This window comes from Populus nigra, chromosome 2 (assembly GCF_951802175.1).
Source record: "Populus nigra chromosome 2, ddPopNigr1.1, whole genome shotgun sequence".
Taxonomy (NCBI): domain Eukaryota; kingdom Viridiplantae; phylum Streptophyta; class Magnoliopsida; order Malpighiales; family Salicaceae; genus Populus; species Populus nigra.
In genome coordinates, this window is record NC_084853.1 from 37,429,334 (window position 1) to 37,448,484 (window position 19,151).

Genomic DNA, 19,151 nt, shown 5'->3' on the forward strand with positions numbered 1-19,151 from the left:
ATTTCAAAGAAAAAGGAGAAATCAGCGCCTTGAATTATAGCACATTTTAATTAGAAGATAAAAGAATATGTAATGATATTAATTGAACAATTAAAAAAAATGATCACGGTACCTTGAAAAACAAATATATGGAAGCGTAAAATTAAAAAAAATGATAAAAAAATTGAATTAAGTCAACAAATGCTAAAGAACAAAATAAAAGAAAAAATAACTAATTAAAAGATCTAAAATAAAAATTAAAAAAATAAAAGTAAAAATATAAATAAAAACAAATTATAGGGTAACTAAAGTTTTTTTAATTAGAGAGTTAAATTGAAAAGAAAAATAACTTAAACAAAAAAAATAAAAGAATGAGAATAAAATTAAAAAAAAAACATCATAAACTTGAATTGAAGAATAAGATTAAAAATCAATAAAATTTTATAAAGAAATTAAGAATAAAAAATTAAAAATTAAAAAAAATAAAGAACAATTAAGAAATAATATATCAACAAAAGGAAGGGGAAATAAGAATAAAAATGAAAGACGTGGAACTGATTACCATTACTATTCCTAGTTGTGATGATAGGAAATTATTATCTTGAAAACGACATAAATATCCTTTAACCAAAGGCTTTTATCATGTTGATTTAAATGGCATTTAAGTAATTTTACTGGACATTAAAATACACACACACACACACACACACACATACATATAAGGGCATTTTAGTATTCGTACTTTTCATATAAAACAAAACGACCCTATCACCCTTCCGACAGTTACCTGCTCAGACCTGTGAAGTGTAGCAAGCAATTCAAGAATCAAGGTTTTTTCACTTATAATGGCTTAGCTTCAAAGCGAAGCAGCAGACTCCAGGCTCCTGGAGAAAATTATTCAAGAAAATGATGGGAACTCAGTATACTATCCACAAAATGATGGCACACTACAGAGTCGACTCACCATTACGTATCCACTACTCAAAAACAAACAAACGCTAGACTCTCTTTTTCTTATATCCACCGAATTATCACTCGAAACTGCCTTTCCTTCAAAGTTAAGCACCACAGGAAACTCCACAGTAGTGATTCTCATAGTTTATTTTTACTCATCATGATAACGTTCTACCACTCTTTCCTGAAAATAACATCATACACCTAACACACAAGTGTTAACAAAAGAGAGCTTGCTGCTGCCTCGATCCTTCAAGCCTGTGCCATCCCTTTGTCTTGTTCATCATTCTTCCACCGAAATGCCTGTCTTGTTCGCCCTTGTCCTCTTCCTTTTCTCCTTTCATGTTCGAACTGCATTTTCTGCTCATTGCAGCATCACCACACCCACTAAGACCTTTGAAAAATGCATGACACTCCCTACCCAGCAAGCCTCAATAGCTTGGACATTTCATGCCCACAATGCCACCCTAGACCTTGTATTTTCTGGTACCTTCATCTCTCCTTCCGGTTGGGTAGGGTGGGGAATCAATCCTTCCTCGGCTGAAATGACCGGTACTCGTGCTCTGATTGCCTTTCCAGACCCCAATTCAGGTCAGCTAGTCCTTTTACCTTTTATTTTAGACCCAACAGTAAAGCTTCAAAAATCACCACCCCTCTCTCGCCCTCTAGATATCCACCTTCTATCCTCCTCTGCCACCCTCTATGGTGGCAAAATGGCCACTATACACAATGGTGCCGCCATCCAAGTTTATGCCACATTAAAACTTGTACCAAACAAGACCAAAATTCACTTCGTGTGGAACCGTGGACTATACGTTCAAGGTTACTCCCCAGCTATCCATCCGACGACCTCCAATGACCTATCTTCCATTGCCACCATCGATGTCTTGTCTGGTTTCAGTGCTGCCCATAGAGATGATACCAGGACATTAAAGATAGCACATGGAATCTTAAATGCTGTCTCATGGGGTGTCTTACTCCCAATTGGAGCTGCGACTGCAAGATATTTGAGGCACATACAAGCACTAGGGCCAACATGGTTTTATGTACATGCAGGGATACAACTTTGTGCTTTTATCATAGGAACTGTAGGGTTTGCCATTGGAATTAGACTTGGGGAATTATCACCAGGAGTGGTTTATGGGCTACACAGGAAGCTTGGTTTCGCAGCATTTTCCTTCGGGGCTTTGCAAACACTGGCACTGTTGTTTAGGCCTAAGACCACTAATAAGTTTAGGAAGTACTGGAAATCTTACCACCATTTTGTAGGGTATGCTTGTGTTGTGCTAGGAGTTGTGAATGTTTTTCAAGGATTTGAAGTAATGGGAGAGAGCAGGTCTTATGCAAAGTTAGGATATTGTCTGTGCCTATCAACATTGATAGGAGTTTGTATAGCTTTGGAAGTGAATTCTTGGGTGGTTTTTTGCAGAAAATCGAAAGAAGAGAAGCTGAGAAGAGAAGGATTGATTAGCTGTGGGTCTGGAAAAGGAAGTGGGATCCATGGATAAGAAATTAACCTCTGAATTCCATAAAAAAAGAACAGAAGAAGAAGAAGACTATATATATAGCTGGTGCGATTGGGTTTTGAATGGTGCTTTTTGCAGGCCAAAAATTTGTTCGTTTTTATTTTTGCGTCATCTAGGTGTACATTAATTATTTTCAAGCCTTTTAAGGATGCTCTGCTCTTGTGTTTTATATTTTTCATCGGTTTATGAAAGAAAATAATTCATTTTTGGTGGTGTTATTCTCACTCTATAATTTTTTATTCTTATTTCATCATATATATATATATATATATATATATATATATATATATATATATATTGTGTGTGTGTGTGTTTTAAATTCTGAAATTATTCCTATTTATATATACAGAATGAAGTATTAACAATCCAAATTAATTTTTTATTAGATCAAAACATATTTTATATTACACTTTTTCAATCCGAATATGCCTATACATTAATAATTGAAAAACACTAAGGATGCAAATGTCATATAATTCAACTATTTTAATATCATAAAAAGCTAAATAATTCAAGGGGAATTGATAAGAATTGAACAATATTTAGACAGTTTTTTCTAAGTTTAATTTTTAATAAAAAAATATATAATATAAATATTAAATTAAAGCTTTTAAAATGAGTTTTTAATTGATTTAATTGAAAACAATAAAAAAACAAATAAATTGATTAAAAGAACCAAAACTAATCCACGAAAACTCGTATAATGATGAAGTCAAGAAAGAAATCCTCTGCGATCTCCTTCTTTTCCATGCTAGCCCAAATTATGATAATTCAGATAAGAAATAATTGATTAAAGATAGAGAAAAAAAATGCTCTAAAAAAAAGGTTTTTCTAATTAATAAGCTTAGAGAAATAAACCGCAATAATTGTAAACTAATTGTAATTAATGCTCTAAATAATTGATTAACATTTGATTGGCCTTTAGTACTTTGAAAAGTGAAAAAAATATTTTAACTTTAGGCGTAACAATTGTAAACTCTTGTTAACCACAATATTCTAAAACGATTGAATTATAATTTATAGTGCTTGTATATTTTTTTATGATTTAGTAAGTTATTCCCTCTGTTTATAAAATCATAAGTTAATTAACCCCGGATCAAAGTTGACTATTATTTAAAAACAAATCATTTTTAAATGAACTTTGAATTTTAGATAAAATTGGGAATTCTAATTACAAAAATAAAAGATATTTTTTGCAAATAAATAATTTAATTGTGATAAAAATAAACATAAAAATAAAAGTGTCCGGACTAATTTATACGTACTTCAAATATTAATTATTATTTAATCATCACTACAAGTGTAGCTAGTTTGCCTCTTCTACTTTATTATTATTATTAATATTAATATAAATATCCGGACCAGTTTATACGTACTTCAAATATTAATTTTGCGAGCTCTAAAGTTAACAACCATGTAAGCCTTTAGTGATCATCATATTAGCAACCACAGGGTTCGAACTTGAAACCATAAAAAGAACAAATCTCTTGATCTTAAACTCTTACCACTGAACCATTAAAATTACTAGATGGTTCCTCTTCTATTTTTATTTGTTCTAATGCTAGTCTTATACCATTAAAATTGATGAATCTAGCAAATCAAATATATATTACCATACTGTAATTGTAATTTCTACTCCGAAGAATTGAAACGAATCCATTTTTTCATAGAAGGATTTCAACTGTTTCAATGTCCCTTCCGACATTTATCAAATTTAATTATCCATCATAAAAAATAATCTAATAATTTTTTACCCTTAATATTTTTCCATTAAAAATAAAATCTTGTTCAGATAGAGGAAGATAACCATCAAGAGAATTTATTCATAGGTTGGCTAAATCTTTATAGGCCTAAAAAGCCATCATAATAAATAATATGAAACTTTTTTTTTAAAAAAAAGAGATTTTTCCATTAAAAAAAAACCCTACTTAGATAGGGAAGACAAATTAATATCAAGATAGTTTGTTCGTTTGTTCATACATTGGCTAAAAAATAATATTTTTAGGCCTAAAACAGTACCATCATAACAAATTATGATATTTATTTTCTTTTAAAAAGAGATATTTTTCTATTCAACATATATAAAAAAAAAACTTAAATAGAGGAAGATAACTATCAAGATAGTTTGTTCATCCAAGAAAGTTTGTTCATAGGTTGGCTAAAAAATAATCTTTATAGGCTTAAAATACATCATAATAAATAATATGATATTTTTTTTAAAAAAAAAAGATATATCTTTCTATTAAAAAAAAAACTACTCCATAGAGCAAGATAAATATCCATAATTTGTTCATGGTCGGCTAAAATACAATTTTTTAATGGATCTAAAAATCATTTTACAATAAATTCAATTCCTGAGCCAAACTTAGTAAGCATATGTGGTTTAAGCTTAAAGCCTGCTTAACTTAAAGGATCTCCCTTGATCTAATTTTAGCTTTTAAGCTTCTCATTGTATAAGAAATTTTTGTAACTTTTCAATGTGAAATTGAAGGTTTTTAGGTTTATAAAATATGTCAATTAAAGGTTTTTTTATATCAATTTATTTTCCAAACACAATTTATTAATTTTAAACGAACTAATGTTCCATATAAAAGTATTTTCATTGAAGAATGATTTTCAAAAAAAAAATTAACCTTAGAAGTTAATGGCTTTAATTTTAATTTTGCTTCAAATAAACCAATTAACTATTATTTTCTTAAAATAAATTTCTAATATTCACAGTATATGATGGCTAGATAGAAATATCAATGAATTATTCTTAGATGTGGGGGATCTTCAAGATTGGAAAATGTTGTTTTCTTTTCTCATTATATTTCATTTAATTAAGATTTATTTTAATAAAATTATTAAATTTAAATTTATTATATTATTTCATTAAATACCATTTAATTTAATATTTATTTTTGAATAAGATAATAGCTTTTTTATATATATAATGTTAGAAATCATTTAGTTAATTTTTATATGTTAATCTACTATGCAGAATTTATTTATTTTTGCGTTTGTGGTCATGGATATTATACCAAAATAAAGTTCAAATCATATTTTCTGTGAATATTATTTTGGATTGTTGTTGCTTTTTTATTTGATGAACTGTGCTTTTTATATATAAAAAAAGAATATTTTTTGTCTGAACAATGAAAAATTACATAAATTAGAAAAGATAGTTTTGATGAAAACAGGTATATATAATCTTATAAATCGCTAATAAATCACAAAAAAGAGATAATATATAAAAAATATTTATTGCTAAAGCATAGAAAGTAAATTTAAAAAAAGCAGTAAGAAACTGGATTTAGATAATATTAGATTGAGTGAGAGTTTAGTTTAATAAAAAAAATTGTTTTTTACATAATTATTATAATATTATGATTGAATAAGAGATTTGATAGGTTAATTTATATTAATTTAAATTAATATAATATATTATTATTTTAATGTTAAAAAAAAGTCATTTTTATCGGTTGATTGGGTTCTCTTTAAGCTGTTTAATATTCTGTTTCTTGTTTTCTTCTTCTTCTCTAATGAGAGGTACGAGTAATATCGTGTTAAAAGCCAAGGAAAGGGTTTTTCTTCTTGTCACAGCAGCTTGATGCTAAACGTTGCAACCTTTGAAGGAAAGCAAGTTTCTGGAAGAAAATTACATTCGAAAGCATGCATGGCATCATCATATAAGATGTTAACCTGATGAATTACTTCTAGATTTGTAGATCCTATAACACATAGATAGATTATTTTCTTAAGCCAGAACTGGATGTTGCATTTATTGGCATCCAATCACCTGCATCCTTGAGATCAAAGCGTCAAGAAAGTCACTCTAGAGGTGACTTCAGCTTTGCTAGAGCATAGCCTTTGAGAAATCCTGCAAAACCCAGTTTGTTGTTCCAATTCAAAGGCTGCTGTGGAAGGAATGAGATGTCCCCATCAGGCATGCTCTTCGAAAAGGCAATTGCAGCACTGATTGACTTGCAAATTCATTGTTTCTTCCTCCTCTGCTACAGAAGGCACGTGCATGTGCCATGTATTGTTAGCCCGGAAAGGGTTGCATGTACATTGTTGTTTCTCTGGGCTTCGGTCCCTCCCTGTACAAGAGAGAGAGAGAGAGAGAGAGAGAGACTTCCCAAGTCTTCTGACGAGTACGGCATTCAAATAGAAAGAATGCTCTAATTATGCATTTGCATGTGCAGGGTTGGAATGTTGAATATTTACAGTCTGTAAAAGTTTGGAAAATTGATTGATTGCAAGAAGCATTAGCATCTCCCGAAAGGTCATATCAAAAGCCGTTCCCGATCCCTTTTTTCTTATTTTCTTGTCCTTTCAACTTTTGGGCCAATAGAAACTCCAATCTCTTTCACACCTCCATAAATTTGGCTCAGATCAGGCGCACCAAAACTGAGCAATTGAGTGTAGAAGGCCAAATGGACCATGGTCTCAGCTGGCTTTGGGGGATGTTATCATGTGGTCAACTAGGGAGGCGAGGCAACATGGCATGGAGAGAGAAGGAAGGACTCACCAAGAATAGCTGTCCCGAACGCGGCTTTGATAGCATAAAATTTATGTTAATTATCATCCTTGGACAATATTTTTTTTTCTTCTTACAAGCTTAGACATAGGATGCAACATAGAGCCCAAGTATTATATACCGATAATGAACCATTTAGTATTACTATAAATTGGAAAGGAAGACACAGATTTCTTCAGAAACACTCCATCTCATTATCCAGGCTTAGGTGGCGAGACTGACACCTTACCAACCTAAGAAAAAATCAAATACATACATGACAGTTAATTCCTGCCGTCTTCATTTCCTGGTAGAAATAGAAAGCATTCGACCAAACAAGAGTGCTTAGCAAGATCAAATGCTTTGCTGATGCACAGGTGAATGAGAAGGTTGGATTGCTTGACAGCCATACTGCACAGGTCAGGAATACGATCTTCGCTTTTGGAGACGTCATAAAACCTCTAAAAGCTGTAAGGCCCTTAGACAGAGCATTTGAGGAATAAGTCATTGTTCATTCACACAGAAGTGGGAAGGATGATCGAACTTAGCGGCACTGGGCAATGGGCAAAGGCCAGTAATAGTCTAAACAGAAAGCCGAAACAAAAAGGGGCTATCCCAGATGAAAATTTATGGATATCGGAATATGGTACATGCAAGTGAGTGCACTTTGCATGCCATACTGGGAAGCAAGCGAAATAAATCGTGCCCACATGATAGGCTTAGGCATACTGAGGACCAGAATTGTTATCTTAGTAGGTAGGATGCTATGTGCTGTTGAGAAATCTTGAGGGTCCCGTTGCTTAGCACACTGAATGCACTACTGCATCCGCTTGATGGGAAACTTACCAAAACAACGTGATAAACACTAGATATCCAGTCATCAACATTACTTGGTCAGCATATGTGACCATTTACGTGTTAAAAAGAGTTCATTTCAAATACCGAGTTTCAACTCTTTGCATATAGAATATAGCCAAGAAAAAAGAATCATAATATGTGGCAACTTATTCGTGGGGACCCTAGATGGGTATCCCTTAAACGTTTCACACTAGTAAAATCAACAAGAATTTGGGGTACAATCTGCTGAAAAACGATCCCAATCAATGGGAAGTAGGAAGAACAAGACATGGCTGAAAAATCCACAACTTAGCCAGAAATTACAGGGCATAAAAAACTAGGGAGTAAAAAAAAAAAAAAAAAAGTCTAAATCTTTTTGTATCGCCAGCCTCACCGGAGATGCATTGATGCAGTTTGACTATATCCCGCAAGCTGATTTTACATCTCAATCAAAGAACAAGAAAAGAAAAACCTAAAATGTAACTCAAAACTCGATCCTTGACACAAAATCCCTTATAACTTCTATCCCTAAATTTAATTCTTCAGAGCAGGCACTCCAGTTAGCTCTAGATAACCAATTTGTTTTAACTGAAATATGCTAATGAGAGGATGTGCGAAATTCACAATTCACCTGGTCACCAGAATATCTCCACCTAATATTTCGTGATAACAGAAATGATCCAGCTAGGTAGCAATTCCTGAAACAAATTTGAAGATTATCCATCAAAATCAAAAGGTTGAAGCACCATAAAATCAATTCATCAAAATATATCTCGTGTACCACAAATTAAATCGCTATACATTGTTCATACAATTTTCAATTCAAAAATTGCAGGGGAAAAATTAAATTACACAAGAAACCATTGTCATCAGCATAGATACCAGTGAAGGAAATCAAAGAACTTTGCATTGTACATGCTAATAGTACAAACACTTAGACCACACTCAGCTTCTTAGCTAAAATGGATGGTACAGTAAAACTTCAGCAGTTCAATCAACAAAATAAGATCTACAACCACATATTTATTAGATATTTGCGAGTCGATGGTAAAGAGAGATGATCCAAAGTAATGGATAAATGCAAAACTGTATTTCTGTGAGTGGAATGTGCACCCTTTGCAACTGATCACTCACAAATACAAGACGAAGTAATGCAACTTCAAGATTAGTGAGCTCATAATCCAGGAATCACCATTTAGAAAAGAAAAAAAAACCTTGCTTAACTGAACATTTCATTCTTCAACACATTACCAACTTCCATTTGTCTTTGTTATTCAATTTTCTTATAAGCCCCTGATTGCAGGACTTCCCAAGCCCATCAATCCCAATGTCATAATCTTCCTTGTCTTTTTTTACATCTTACCAATAAGCATGTAAACTCCAATCAATCAACCAATGCCATGCACTAAGAACCAAAGGATGTTCTATTGACACATTTCAATCTCTTACAATTATTTTTTTCATCCACTTAATTTGAGAAACTATCATAGGAAGCCTCCAGAAGGACCAAATGATGACTAAACTTGCAAACGCAGCAAGCAAAATGCAACACATTAATCTGTTATCATTTCTTGCACACATTTGATGCACCCATTTCTCATTCACCAAATCTGTTATGGGAGCATGCTCCTATGCCATTCTATCTCAATCTTTATTTGCATGGCTGGTGGTTGAACTTCTAATTTAAAATAGTCATTCAAAACCTGACTGGTCAAAATGTCGACCAGAACAGATCCACAGATGAATACACCATTCTCTTGAGTCAAAAGGGGAACCAATTGACACACCATTCTCTTGCTCACTCGCTCACTGTCTAAGCCAAAATCCATATAGGAAATCAATATAGAAAGGTCCAATTAGACAGAAGATCTCATTATGGTATGTTTCAAGTCAACAAAGCATACAAGAAGATTCATGCAACAATATAGGCTTTTATTCAGACACAAAGGACAACATGATAGGAAAGCACATGATAAATCAAGTGAGTTCTCACTTCATCACACAGTCATAGCGGATATGTGAATTAACATCCAACATGATAAACCTATGCTAGAGACCAACACTAAGCTTCCCTTTTATTTTTGACATTGGTTATAAACTAACTTCCAAAGTATAATCCCGCTTTTAAATTTGATAATACAAGGATCGTTGAAAAATTCCACCTAAACAGATTACTCCCTCTTTCTCATAGAAAAGAATGTGCACATTTGAAACTGATGTCCTGTCCAGCATGAAACTAATGTCATGAAAGAGTACATTATAGGAAGAAGAATAACTATGCCATCTGTATTCTGTTTACTGACAAAAATTTGCAGGCGCTCCAAAACAGAATGGTGAGTTTTTACAATGGAATGGAGGAAAAACGGTATGTGTGATAGCGCACAAAAATAGTGGAACCTAAAATTCATGGTTTAAAATGTTAAAATCAACCACAAAGACAAGGAAGTGGAGAGGCAGAAAAGTGTTTTGTGCTCATCATTTGTGCTTTATTAGTCGAGAAACATCTCTTGACAAGGGGACATTAACATAAATGAATATTAACAAAGATACTACAGAAAAGAGTAAAATCTAGCCAGGAAAACATCAACTGTCTACATCTCAACAATGGGAATTAGGCAGACTTGCAATAAATATGAAGAAATGCACCAGAAATAATGAGCAATTTAATAGCGATTCCTTGATTTTTTAAGGAGAGATCATTTTAGAATTAAAAAAAAAAACTAGAGATGGAAACTAAAAAACTATTTTCTGAAAGTAAACACAATCTAAGCTTCCTAGGCTCGTTTTCCAATCAATATATTATGCACAGAGAACATCTTTTTTCACTTTTTTCTATGAAAATAGTGAAGATAAGTTTAGATTGCTCCTCTGAACCTCAAACCAAAAATGTTAATTCATGAAAATAGAAAACAATGATATTGAACTCTCAGCATTATTAACACTTCATGTTCTGCATGATGGCGAGGGAGTGTCCATGCCAACATTGGGAATAGCCTGTGGTTCCTAATGAACCATCTATAGCAGAAAAAAAAGAATTTGAGACGTGCATAGGGCTGGTACAAGATCATGTTTCTCACAAAACATTGGATTATTAATTTATCTCAGTCAACTATTGCACTGACCATGAGGTCAAGCAAATTTCTGCTAATTGGTTTGCTGTATCTTATCTATTGCACAATTGATTCATACATTTGAAACTAAACACTTAAACAATATTCCTTTGAAACTAGACAATTGAACAATATTCCTCTGTCATAATGTAATAAACACAAATAATATGGCAGTCAAATGGTTTGGGTTAAAGCAACACTTTCAGTGATAGAAATCAAATATCAGCTGACTGTTGCAGGGAGACACCACATCCAGTAAGTGCAAGATGACGAATCCAAAGTATTACGAACAAAACAAGACATTCTAAGACAGATCCCTGTTTCAAATTGATTTCATGTTTCAAAAATCATAAATGTTCTGGGCAAACCATTTGTAATTATTTCCCATCTGTACATATGCACACAGACATAGAGAAATGACATAGAAAAAAAGAAAATGGAGACTAATTGCTTATGCTATTGCTGGTTATAAAGACTCGAGCATACTTGTTCAGAACATTAGGAGCAACCTTAATTATTCAGTATGTAAATTATTTATTAAAGTAATATTAAGAAAGAACTTTTAAAGAACCAGAGCAAGCAACTGAATGAATGTACTAGACTAGAAGCTCTTACCTCTATTTGACTGTCTCTTATTAACACTATAACCACCAACATAACCAGGGGAAGTTTTGACTGGAACATCAGAAGTGGCATTGCCAAGACCATAACCAAAGGAAACAGATCCATCTCGCTCAGAATTTGATGACTGCCAAGTGGGGTCCCCATAATCTGAACTACCACCATAAAGGTCAGCAAATGCTCCATCAAAACTACCATTTGATGCAGCATGTGATATTGTTGCTCCCACATTGTTCCCACTGTTTCTTGCATAACTACCTATGCCCAAACCAAAACTATTTTCACCACTTCCATACCCAAAACTCAGATTGCTATTAGAAACATTATTTCCTCCACCTTGAACTGGAAGTGATGAAGAACTCCAATTAGCCCCACTGTTGCCAAAGGTGCTTCCTCCAAGGCTTCCAGTTCCAGATCCCATGTATGCATTTGAACTTGTAGAGTTGGAGTTATGATTTAGCCCCCCATTTCCCCACAAGTTTCTTGTTGCCGAGCTGAAAAATGAAGTATTTCCTCCATTACCTCCATCATATCCTATAGGTCTAGCAAGGCTATTAGTATTACCAATATAGTAAGGATTCATTCCCCGCCCATAGCTGAGATTGCTATTAAAATTTGCATTGCCCCCGTAACTAGGGCTCAATGCTGGCTCAAAATTCATACCCATTCCATAACCAGAACCGAATGGAGGGAAACCACTTCGGACACCAGCAACTGAACTGAATCTGCCATCCATCCTAAGTCCATAGCCTCCAACTGTACCTGGAGTATATCCCTGAGTGTAGCCATTAAGGAAGCTATTAACCCTATTTAGACCATAATTATATCCACCAAGTGGGCTGCGACTAGGACCGGGTGATAACTCTTTGGGAACAGCTCTCTTGACCTCAACCATTTTTCCATTCAGTTCATGAAAAGTCCTCATCAAAACTTTGTCCACTGCCTCCTCAGAATCAAAAGTGATGAACCCAAATCCCCTTGGCCTCTGTGTGTTATGATCATACATCACCACAACATCTATGATGGTCCCAAACTGGTCAAAATAATTCTTAAAATCATTTTCTGTGACTGTGGATGCTAAGCCTCCTACGAAAATCTTTTTTGTACGCCCTGGACCGGGAGAACTGTGGATGCTACCACCACTGTTTCTATTCAGAATATTCTGGTCATCCCTAGGAACGGCCTTTTTTGCCTCAACCTGAGGATGAACACATCAATTAGAAGAACAAGCACAGACAGTGGGAATCTGTCAACACTTGAGACTTAACTTCAGTACATTAAAATCACAAATTTGGAAGATTAGCAAACCTATCACAATCACAATAATAATAATAATAAATATATATATATATATATATATATATAAAATAAATAAACTGAGAGAAGGCAAGCATTTTCACTTGGCTACTACAGAAGAACTAGAAAATTGGACTCATCACTCTGATACAGAAATGAATTCTCCACTTTGTATGGTGCAGTATATAGTAAAAGTTCTGAACAGCATTATTACATTACACACAAATCTGGAGTCACTTTTAAGGTTAACAAAGCTTACCATTCTGCCATCAATGCTGTGTTTTTCCTTAATGACTCTCTCTGCAACAGCTGGGTCAGCAAATACAACAAAACCAAATCCACGGGCACGCCCTGTGGTGCGATCCTTCATTATCACAGCCTCCACCACCTCCCCAAAAGATCGAAAATAGCCCTTGAGCCGTTCTTCATCGGTGTCCCATGAAATTCCCCCAATGAACAGCTTGCCACTATCAGATTGCATTTTTTTTCCTCTTTAATCTCTACAATACAAAATATTTTTCTTCGTGAATATGAAGCCCAAAACTTCACAAATGCAAATCACAATACTAATAAAATCAGTACAAAAAGGCAAACCTTTTTAGACAATCAAGCACCTGCTTCAATTCAGTAGACGTATTTCACACTGGATCCAATCAACAACAACATAGTAACATACAATTCAATAGCGAATCAAAACCAACAAGGACAGTTAACACTAAGAAGACAATGAATCAAAGTTATCATTATATCTAATAAGAATGCAATTCAAATTTAGGCAATACCTTTATTCGGACAATTAAGAAAAAACACACAACAAAACTCCTATATTTTCGTTTGACACAAAAGTCAAAAACTTAACAGATCCTTCAACGATCAATCAGCCAACCAACAATCTAGAATCAATCAAACCTGGAAAAAAAAACCCCAGAAACAGAAATTCAATCCTGGAATTCAATAAAGGTCCAAAATTTACAAAGATCCGAATCAAGAAACTCAAAAATCTTACAGAATCCACTGATTAAAGAAAAACCCAGACGGTAAATCTCATCAAAATTGATAATTTAAGATCTGAGAGGAGGCATAATGAGAATATAAATAGAGGGCATGTTCATCCTCCTCTACAATATGCCCTCTTCTTCTTCGTCTTCTAGTTCTTTTAATTTGTGTTTCAATTTTTTGATCAGCTAATGCAAATTCAGTCACCAAACAAAATTGCAAATTTATTTATACAAACATAAATTCTAGCGAGAGAAAAGGGTTGTTTTGTTTTGGAGAGAGAAAGAGAGTGAGAGAAAGTTTTGTGGAGTCTGGTGTGAGGAATATATAGGGAGAGGCTCAGAAATGGAAGGAGCTGATTTTCTTTTATTTTCTTTTTCTGTTTTTATATATTTTTTATAAAACAAATTTTGAATTTTTCTGGTTTTATTTACTACTTTTCCTTTGCAGTGAAAGGCAAAAATGGAAACTGAGAGAAGTTTGTGTATTTTTTTGCCCCTGATCTGATGAAAGGGAAAGAGATGGAATGCTTCATTGCTTCTTCTTCCTACCCATCATATATACTTAATGGAGATGGATTTGTAAGTACACAACTTTGTGCATCCACATGCATGCATGGGATCTCAGCTCCATTGTTCCTGTGGGCCCATATTACACTTCAACCATAGATTCTTCTGACTTTTGCATATGTCATCAACTTAGAATGTTGATCTATGGCTGTGATCTGTTGATGTATTCAATCAACACTTTGTGTGAATATCCCCCCTTTTTTCTTACCTCCTCGAGGTAAGAAAAAATTGGAGGTGCTAAACCTTGTTTTGGTAGGATAGATCATTACCTAATTTTGATTGTTTTTATTGTCTTGTCAATGCTTGTGCAGCACACAACATTAGTTAAACAGTGGTTAGTATTATAATAGAGTTTATTTTTTCAAATAATTTTTATTTAAAAACATATTAAAATAATTTTTATATTTTTAACTCTGCGATCCAATAATATAAAAATTTAATTTTAAAAAAATAATCTTTTATCAAATGGTGTTTAGGCGCATCCCAACCAATAACCCTTTTCTCAATTGAGTTTTAAATTTGTTTTTTTTTAACTAATTAGCTTCTCAATGTACCTCTGAATCCTCAGTTTGATCCTTCCATCTACAAATATGTTTCACATGAGGACGTGGTTGAGAAAAGGCTCGGCCAGATTTGCTGGTGAAAGGATCTAATTGGGAATTCTTGAATGTTTGGAGATCTAATTGGTTAAGAATCTAGATTGGGGACCTAATACAGAAGAAGGTTACGTATTAATGAATTTGGAACAATTACATTTTTACTGGTTCCAGCCCTTCTCTTTCTTTCTCTCTCTCTTGAATCTATTCGAAAGTATGGTTATAATTATTTTTTAAAGTATTTATCACTTAAAAATATATTAAAATAATATTATTTTATTTTTAAAAAATTATTTTTAATATCAACACATCAAAATGATCTGAAAACACCAAAAATATATTAATTTGAAGCAAAGAAAAAAAACAAAATTTAATTTTTTTCAAAAAAAAATTAAAAAACGTAAAAACATGATTGGAAGTCTTATTTCTCAATAATCCAAAAACAAAATATAATTCACTTAACCATAAAAACGTTGAAATTACTATTTAAACAATCAGCGTTATTCAATCTCATGTTATTTCAAATGGCAATTTAATGGTAAATCTAATTATCATACACAGGATACATCTCTTTTCTTTTCTTTTTGTCGAGAATATATCCTTTTTATTGATTGAAATGACTAGAGTCAACCCTCTTTTTTTTTAACCCTCACATAAGAAAAACGATATTGATTTTTTCAATTAATATTCCTATATTGTATGGTTTCCAACACGACTTTGTGGGCGAATATTCTCAATAAAAAAGAGTTTCACTGCGCGCGCGACGTCTGATAAATATATTGGTAATTTCATATATAGTTTCACCAACTATATATAAATGTTAAGTCCATGCAAATGTGATAAATCATATGCATGACATACTTTACTTCGATGAACAATGTTGTCTTCTGTGTTGGACCTTAAAATCCACCAGACATGAAGGGCAAGACGACCGGAGTACTGTAGTTCTGTACGTGTGACACAGGGAGCCAGCCCTTGAACTAAGATTTGGATGGTGGAATTAATGTTTGTGTGTCGTATTTTGTATTTATCAAATTGCTGGCATATTCCTTGCTGGTGCTCCCCACGAAAGGAACTTTGGTCTCTCCACTAGCTAGCTGGATAAATGCTATTTTCCCGTTTGTTTCATCAGAGTTCGCCTCCTGGCAATTATATCCCAGCTAGCTAGGTCATGTGCTGATTCAGCTTTATAGTTTGGCCAATTTAAGGTTAGGTTGTCGCGGTCTCTTCGATTGTAAAGATGTAAGGTGGTTGTTTTCGACGTCTGGATTGACCATCCTGTGGCTTGGATAGCTAGGTTAGTGGGAAACACGGTTGGCCTCCAGCCTGCCACTAGCTGGGATGATGATAATTTGGAGAGAGAGAGAGAGATGCATCACATGTAATTGTGTTTTTGGCATAAATTAATCTAAAGGGAGGAATGATCGAGGTTTTTTGTTCCCTTGATTGTGATCACCAAATCATCTTCCTCCTCCAGGCTAACTTTTTTCTTCTTTTTTTCTCGATAGATTTTGCTGTCGTCTAATTCAACCCTATATTTCTAGCTCATCGATCCATGCTATAAACTAGCCAGCCTCTCCGTCTCCTATTAACGTGTTGAATAAAACCATCTAGCTTCGTTAATTATAAGGATGTCCATGGATTGCATTAGATTTTGTGTTTAATTACAAGCGCAGTTAAATGGATCTGGTTCATATTTTTTATGATTTGGGTCTGGTTATGGCTAGCTTGAAATGTAAATGATTTGTCAGAGTTATAACATTAACTGTAAATGGCTAAATTCTGATAAGCATCGCCGAGACAGGGGACGACGGCTATTTGACAAGCCTTTTTAGTTTCAAGCAGCGGTGAGCGGGATTGTGGGAGTCCAAATATTTTGGTTTGATTTTTTTTTTTTTGTTGGGTTTTCAATTTTTCTTCAAATAAAATTCTCTAATTTTTTTGTTTTTTTTAATTACTTTCCTGAGATAGAAATTGGAAGGAAAAATTTTATTTTTTTTATTTGTTTGGATTTCAAACCAAACCGAAATAAAAACTGAATTACCGAATCAAATACTGAATTAAGGCAATTCGATTCAAGCTTTGCTCACCCTTGTTTTCAAGTGCCTAGTCCACACTCTAAACCCAAAAAACTAAAAAAAAAACTAAAATGAAAAGCAAATTTATTGCACGTCACCGCTGCAGTATAATTAAATAGTCTTCTTGTCTTTCTCAAAAAAATATTTATTATTATTATTTTGGTGTGAAGGATATTTTTATATTTTAACGTGGCCTTTCAGTATTGATAAAAAGCATAATATTCTTTAGATGCATGGTAAATTTTTTTAATTCTAGTATGTAAAAGTTTTTTATTCTTTTCACATAATAAAATGATTTAACGATTTTTTTAGTTAATTTTTTTAATGATTGTGTTTAGGGGATTTTTTTTTTGGTCTTTCACCGTGTGTTTTTATTACTTTTCAATTGACTGAGGGTAATATATTTATTTAATAAACATAAAATATTATTAAAAAAAAAGTGGTTAGGATATCCACTGTGTAGAGACGCTCACCACCTTTTGGTGGCGCGTATAACTCTTTCCAATGATTAAAAACATTCTTTCATCCTGTCAAACAAATTTTCACAACGTCTTCTTCTTGGTGGGACGACGCGCAGCGGTGGCAGGGAAGATTGTCATGGGTGGGGTTTTTTTTCCTCTATTCTATCTCTCATTTTCTTGAAAAATAAATTAAGCATTCAAAATTTCATTGTATATTTTATTATTGATATTTTAACTTTAACTTTTATTTTTTTTTATTTTTTATTTTTATTTTTGGTATTTTTATAAAAATTTTATTTATTTTCAAAATCATCCTTTAATTCTAATTGATGGTGTATATTTTTTTCTATTTAGTCTTTATTCTTTTGATTTCTAATATTTTTTTTCTTGAAACTTTTGTACTATTTTTATTTGTTTTCAAATTCATTCTTCAATCTTGATTTGTGATGTATATTTTTTTTAATTTGGTCCTTATTCTTTTGATTTCTAATATTTTTTTCTTGAACCTTGTATATAATTTTTTTTTGTTTTTAATTTTATCATTCAATCTAGATTTATAGTATATTTTTTTTTCAATTTGGTTCTCATTCTTTTAATTTTTTCTTCCTTTTATTAAAGTGGTTTTTCTTTTCAATGTTTTCCTCTAATTTATTTTTTATTTCAATTTTTATCTTCATTCTTTTAGTTGTTGTTTTTTTATATAATTTAATATTTTTTTCCGATTTTATCTTTTAAAACTTGAATAGATAGGGATTGAACTTTGAGGTTTTTCCATGTATGATGTTTTCGGTATAATGACTCGGGTCAAGGGTTTAAATAGTTAACATGAGTTGATTTTTTTTTTACTTATTTTCTTTTTCGATTTTATCGTTCGACATTAAATTTTTTTCAACGGTTTTTGTGGTTTTTATTTTATTTTTTTATTGGGTTATCTAAATTTTATGACCTGAGTTACGAGATTAACAGGTTAACCCAAGTTAATTCACCTCTTTTTACCCAAGTTGCATGTTTGTCATGCTAACTCGGATTGATTGAGGCAAGTTTTTTTGTTACCTTTTATCCAATTCCGTCCTTCCATATTTATTTGGCTAAAAATTAAACTATATTTTTTTCTTTATGGAAAAAGGTTTTTTTCTCAAATCATCTTGATTGCTCTTATAAAAATCTTGATTCATCTGTTATCATTGCCAAATGTTTTTTCATGTAATTAAAAAGAATCAACTTATTTGACTCGGTCAAGTCTATAATCTAAATTATATATTTTTTTAACATGTTTCCAGCATTTAAATATTATTTTAAAAAACAATAATATGGTACATATCCACATCTAGTTTTGTAACCTTTAAGCATGCTTGCTATTTTTTAACTAAATATTTATTGCATAAATTAAAAGCTAATAAGAAAAGCTAACATTGATAAATAAAGTTTCTAGTTGATTTCTTCTATTTTTTTATCTATTTTTTTCCTTTTATTTTGAAATTGAATTCAATAGAAAGGAAATCAAAATTAATGATTTTAGAATTGAGACAATACATTTCTTTTTGTCTGTTAAAATCAAAATTAATGAAAAATTAAGTTGATTTTGGAATTGGATGAAATGACAGACCTAAAATATATATTTTTAAAA

The 19,151-nt window shown here is 32.4% G+C and overlaps 2 protein-coding genes across 2 annotated transcripts; one reads left to right on the forward strand and one right to left on the reverse strand.

Annotated features, from left to right (window-relative positions):
- Positions 1-1,084: 1,084 nt before the first annotated feature.
- On the forward strand, positions 1,085-2,677 carry LOC133681817 (cytochrome b561 and DOMON domain-containing protein At2g04850). The gene has a single exon (XM_062104973.1). The coding sequence runs from the start codon at positions 1,233-1,235 to the stop codon at positions 2,439-2,441; it is 1,209 nt and encodes a 402-aa protein (XP_061960957.1). The 5' UTR covers positions 1,085-1,232; the 3' UTR covers positions 2,442-2,677.
- Positions 2,678-7,955: 5,278 nt separating this feature from the next.
- On the reverse strand, positions 7,956-14,327 carry LOC133682562 (heterogeneous nuclear ribonucleoprotein 1-like). Its single transcript, XM_062105951.1, has 6 exons — positions 13,831-14,327; positions 13,607-13,733; positions 13,419-13,467; positions 13,084-13,324; positions 11,523-12,726; positions 7,956-8,495 (listed from the first exon to the last, which is right to left on the reverse strand). Exons 4-6 carry the CDS (start codon positions 13,303-13,305, stop codon positions 8,482-8,484), a joined length of 1,440 nt encoding a protein of 479 aa, XP_061961935.1. The 5' UTR covers positions 13,306-13,324; positions 13,419-13,467; positions 13,607-13,733; positions 13,831-14,327; the 3' UTR covers positions 7,956-8,481.
- Between the last annotated feature and the right edge of the window lie 4,824 nt (positions 14,328-19,151).

Bases quoted from the DNA above. Each gene is read 5' to 3' on its own strand.
- LOC133681817 (XM_062104973.1), top strand. From the start codon at position 1,233: ATGCCTGTCTTGTTCGCCCTTGTCCTCTTCCTTTTCTCCTTTCATGTT.
- LOC133682562 (XM_062105951.1), bottom strand. From the start codon at position 13,305: ATGCAATCTGATAGTGGCAAGCTGTTCATTGGGGGAATTTCATGGGAC. The intron at 12,727-13,083 runs GTAAGCTTTGTT...GTTCATCCTCAG, and splicing joins ACAGCATTGATGGCAGAATG to GTTGAGGCAAAAAAGGCCGT.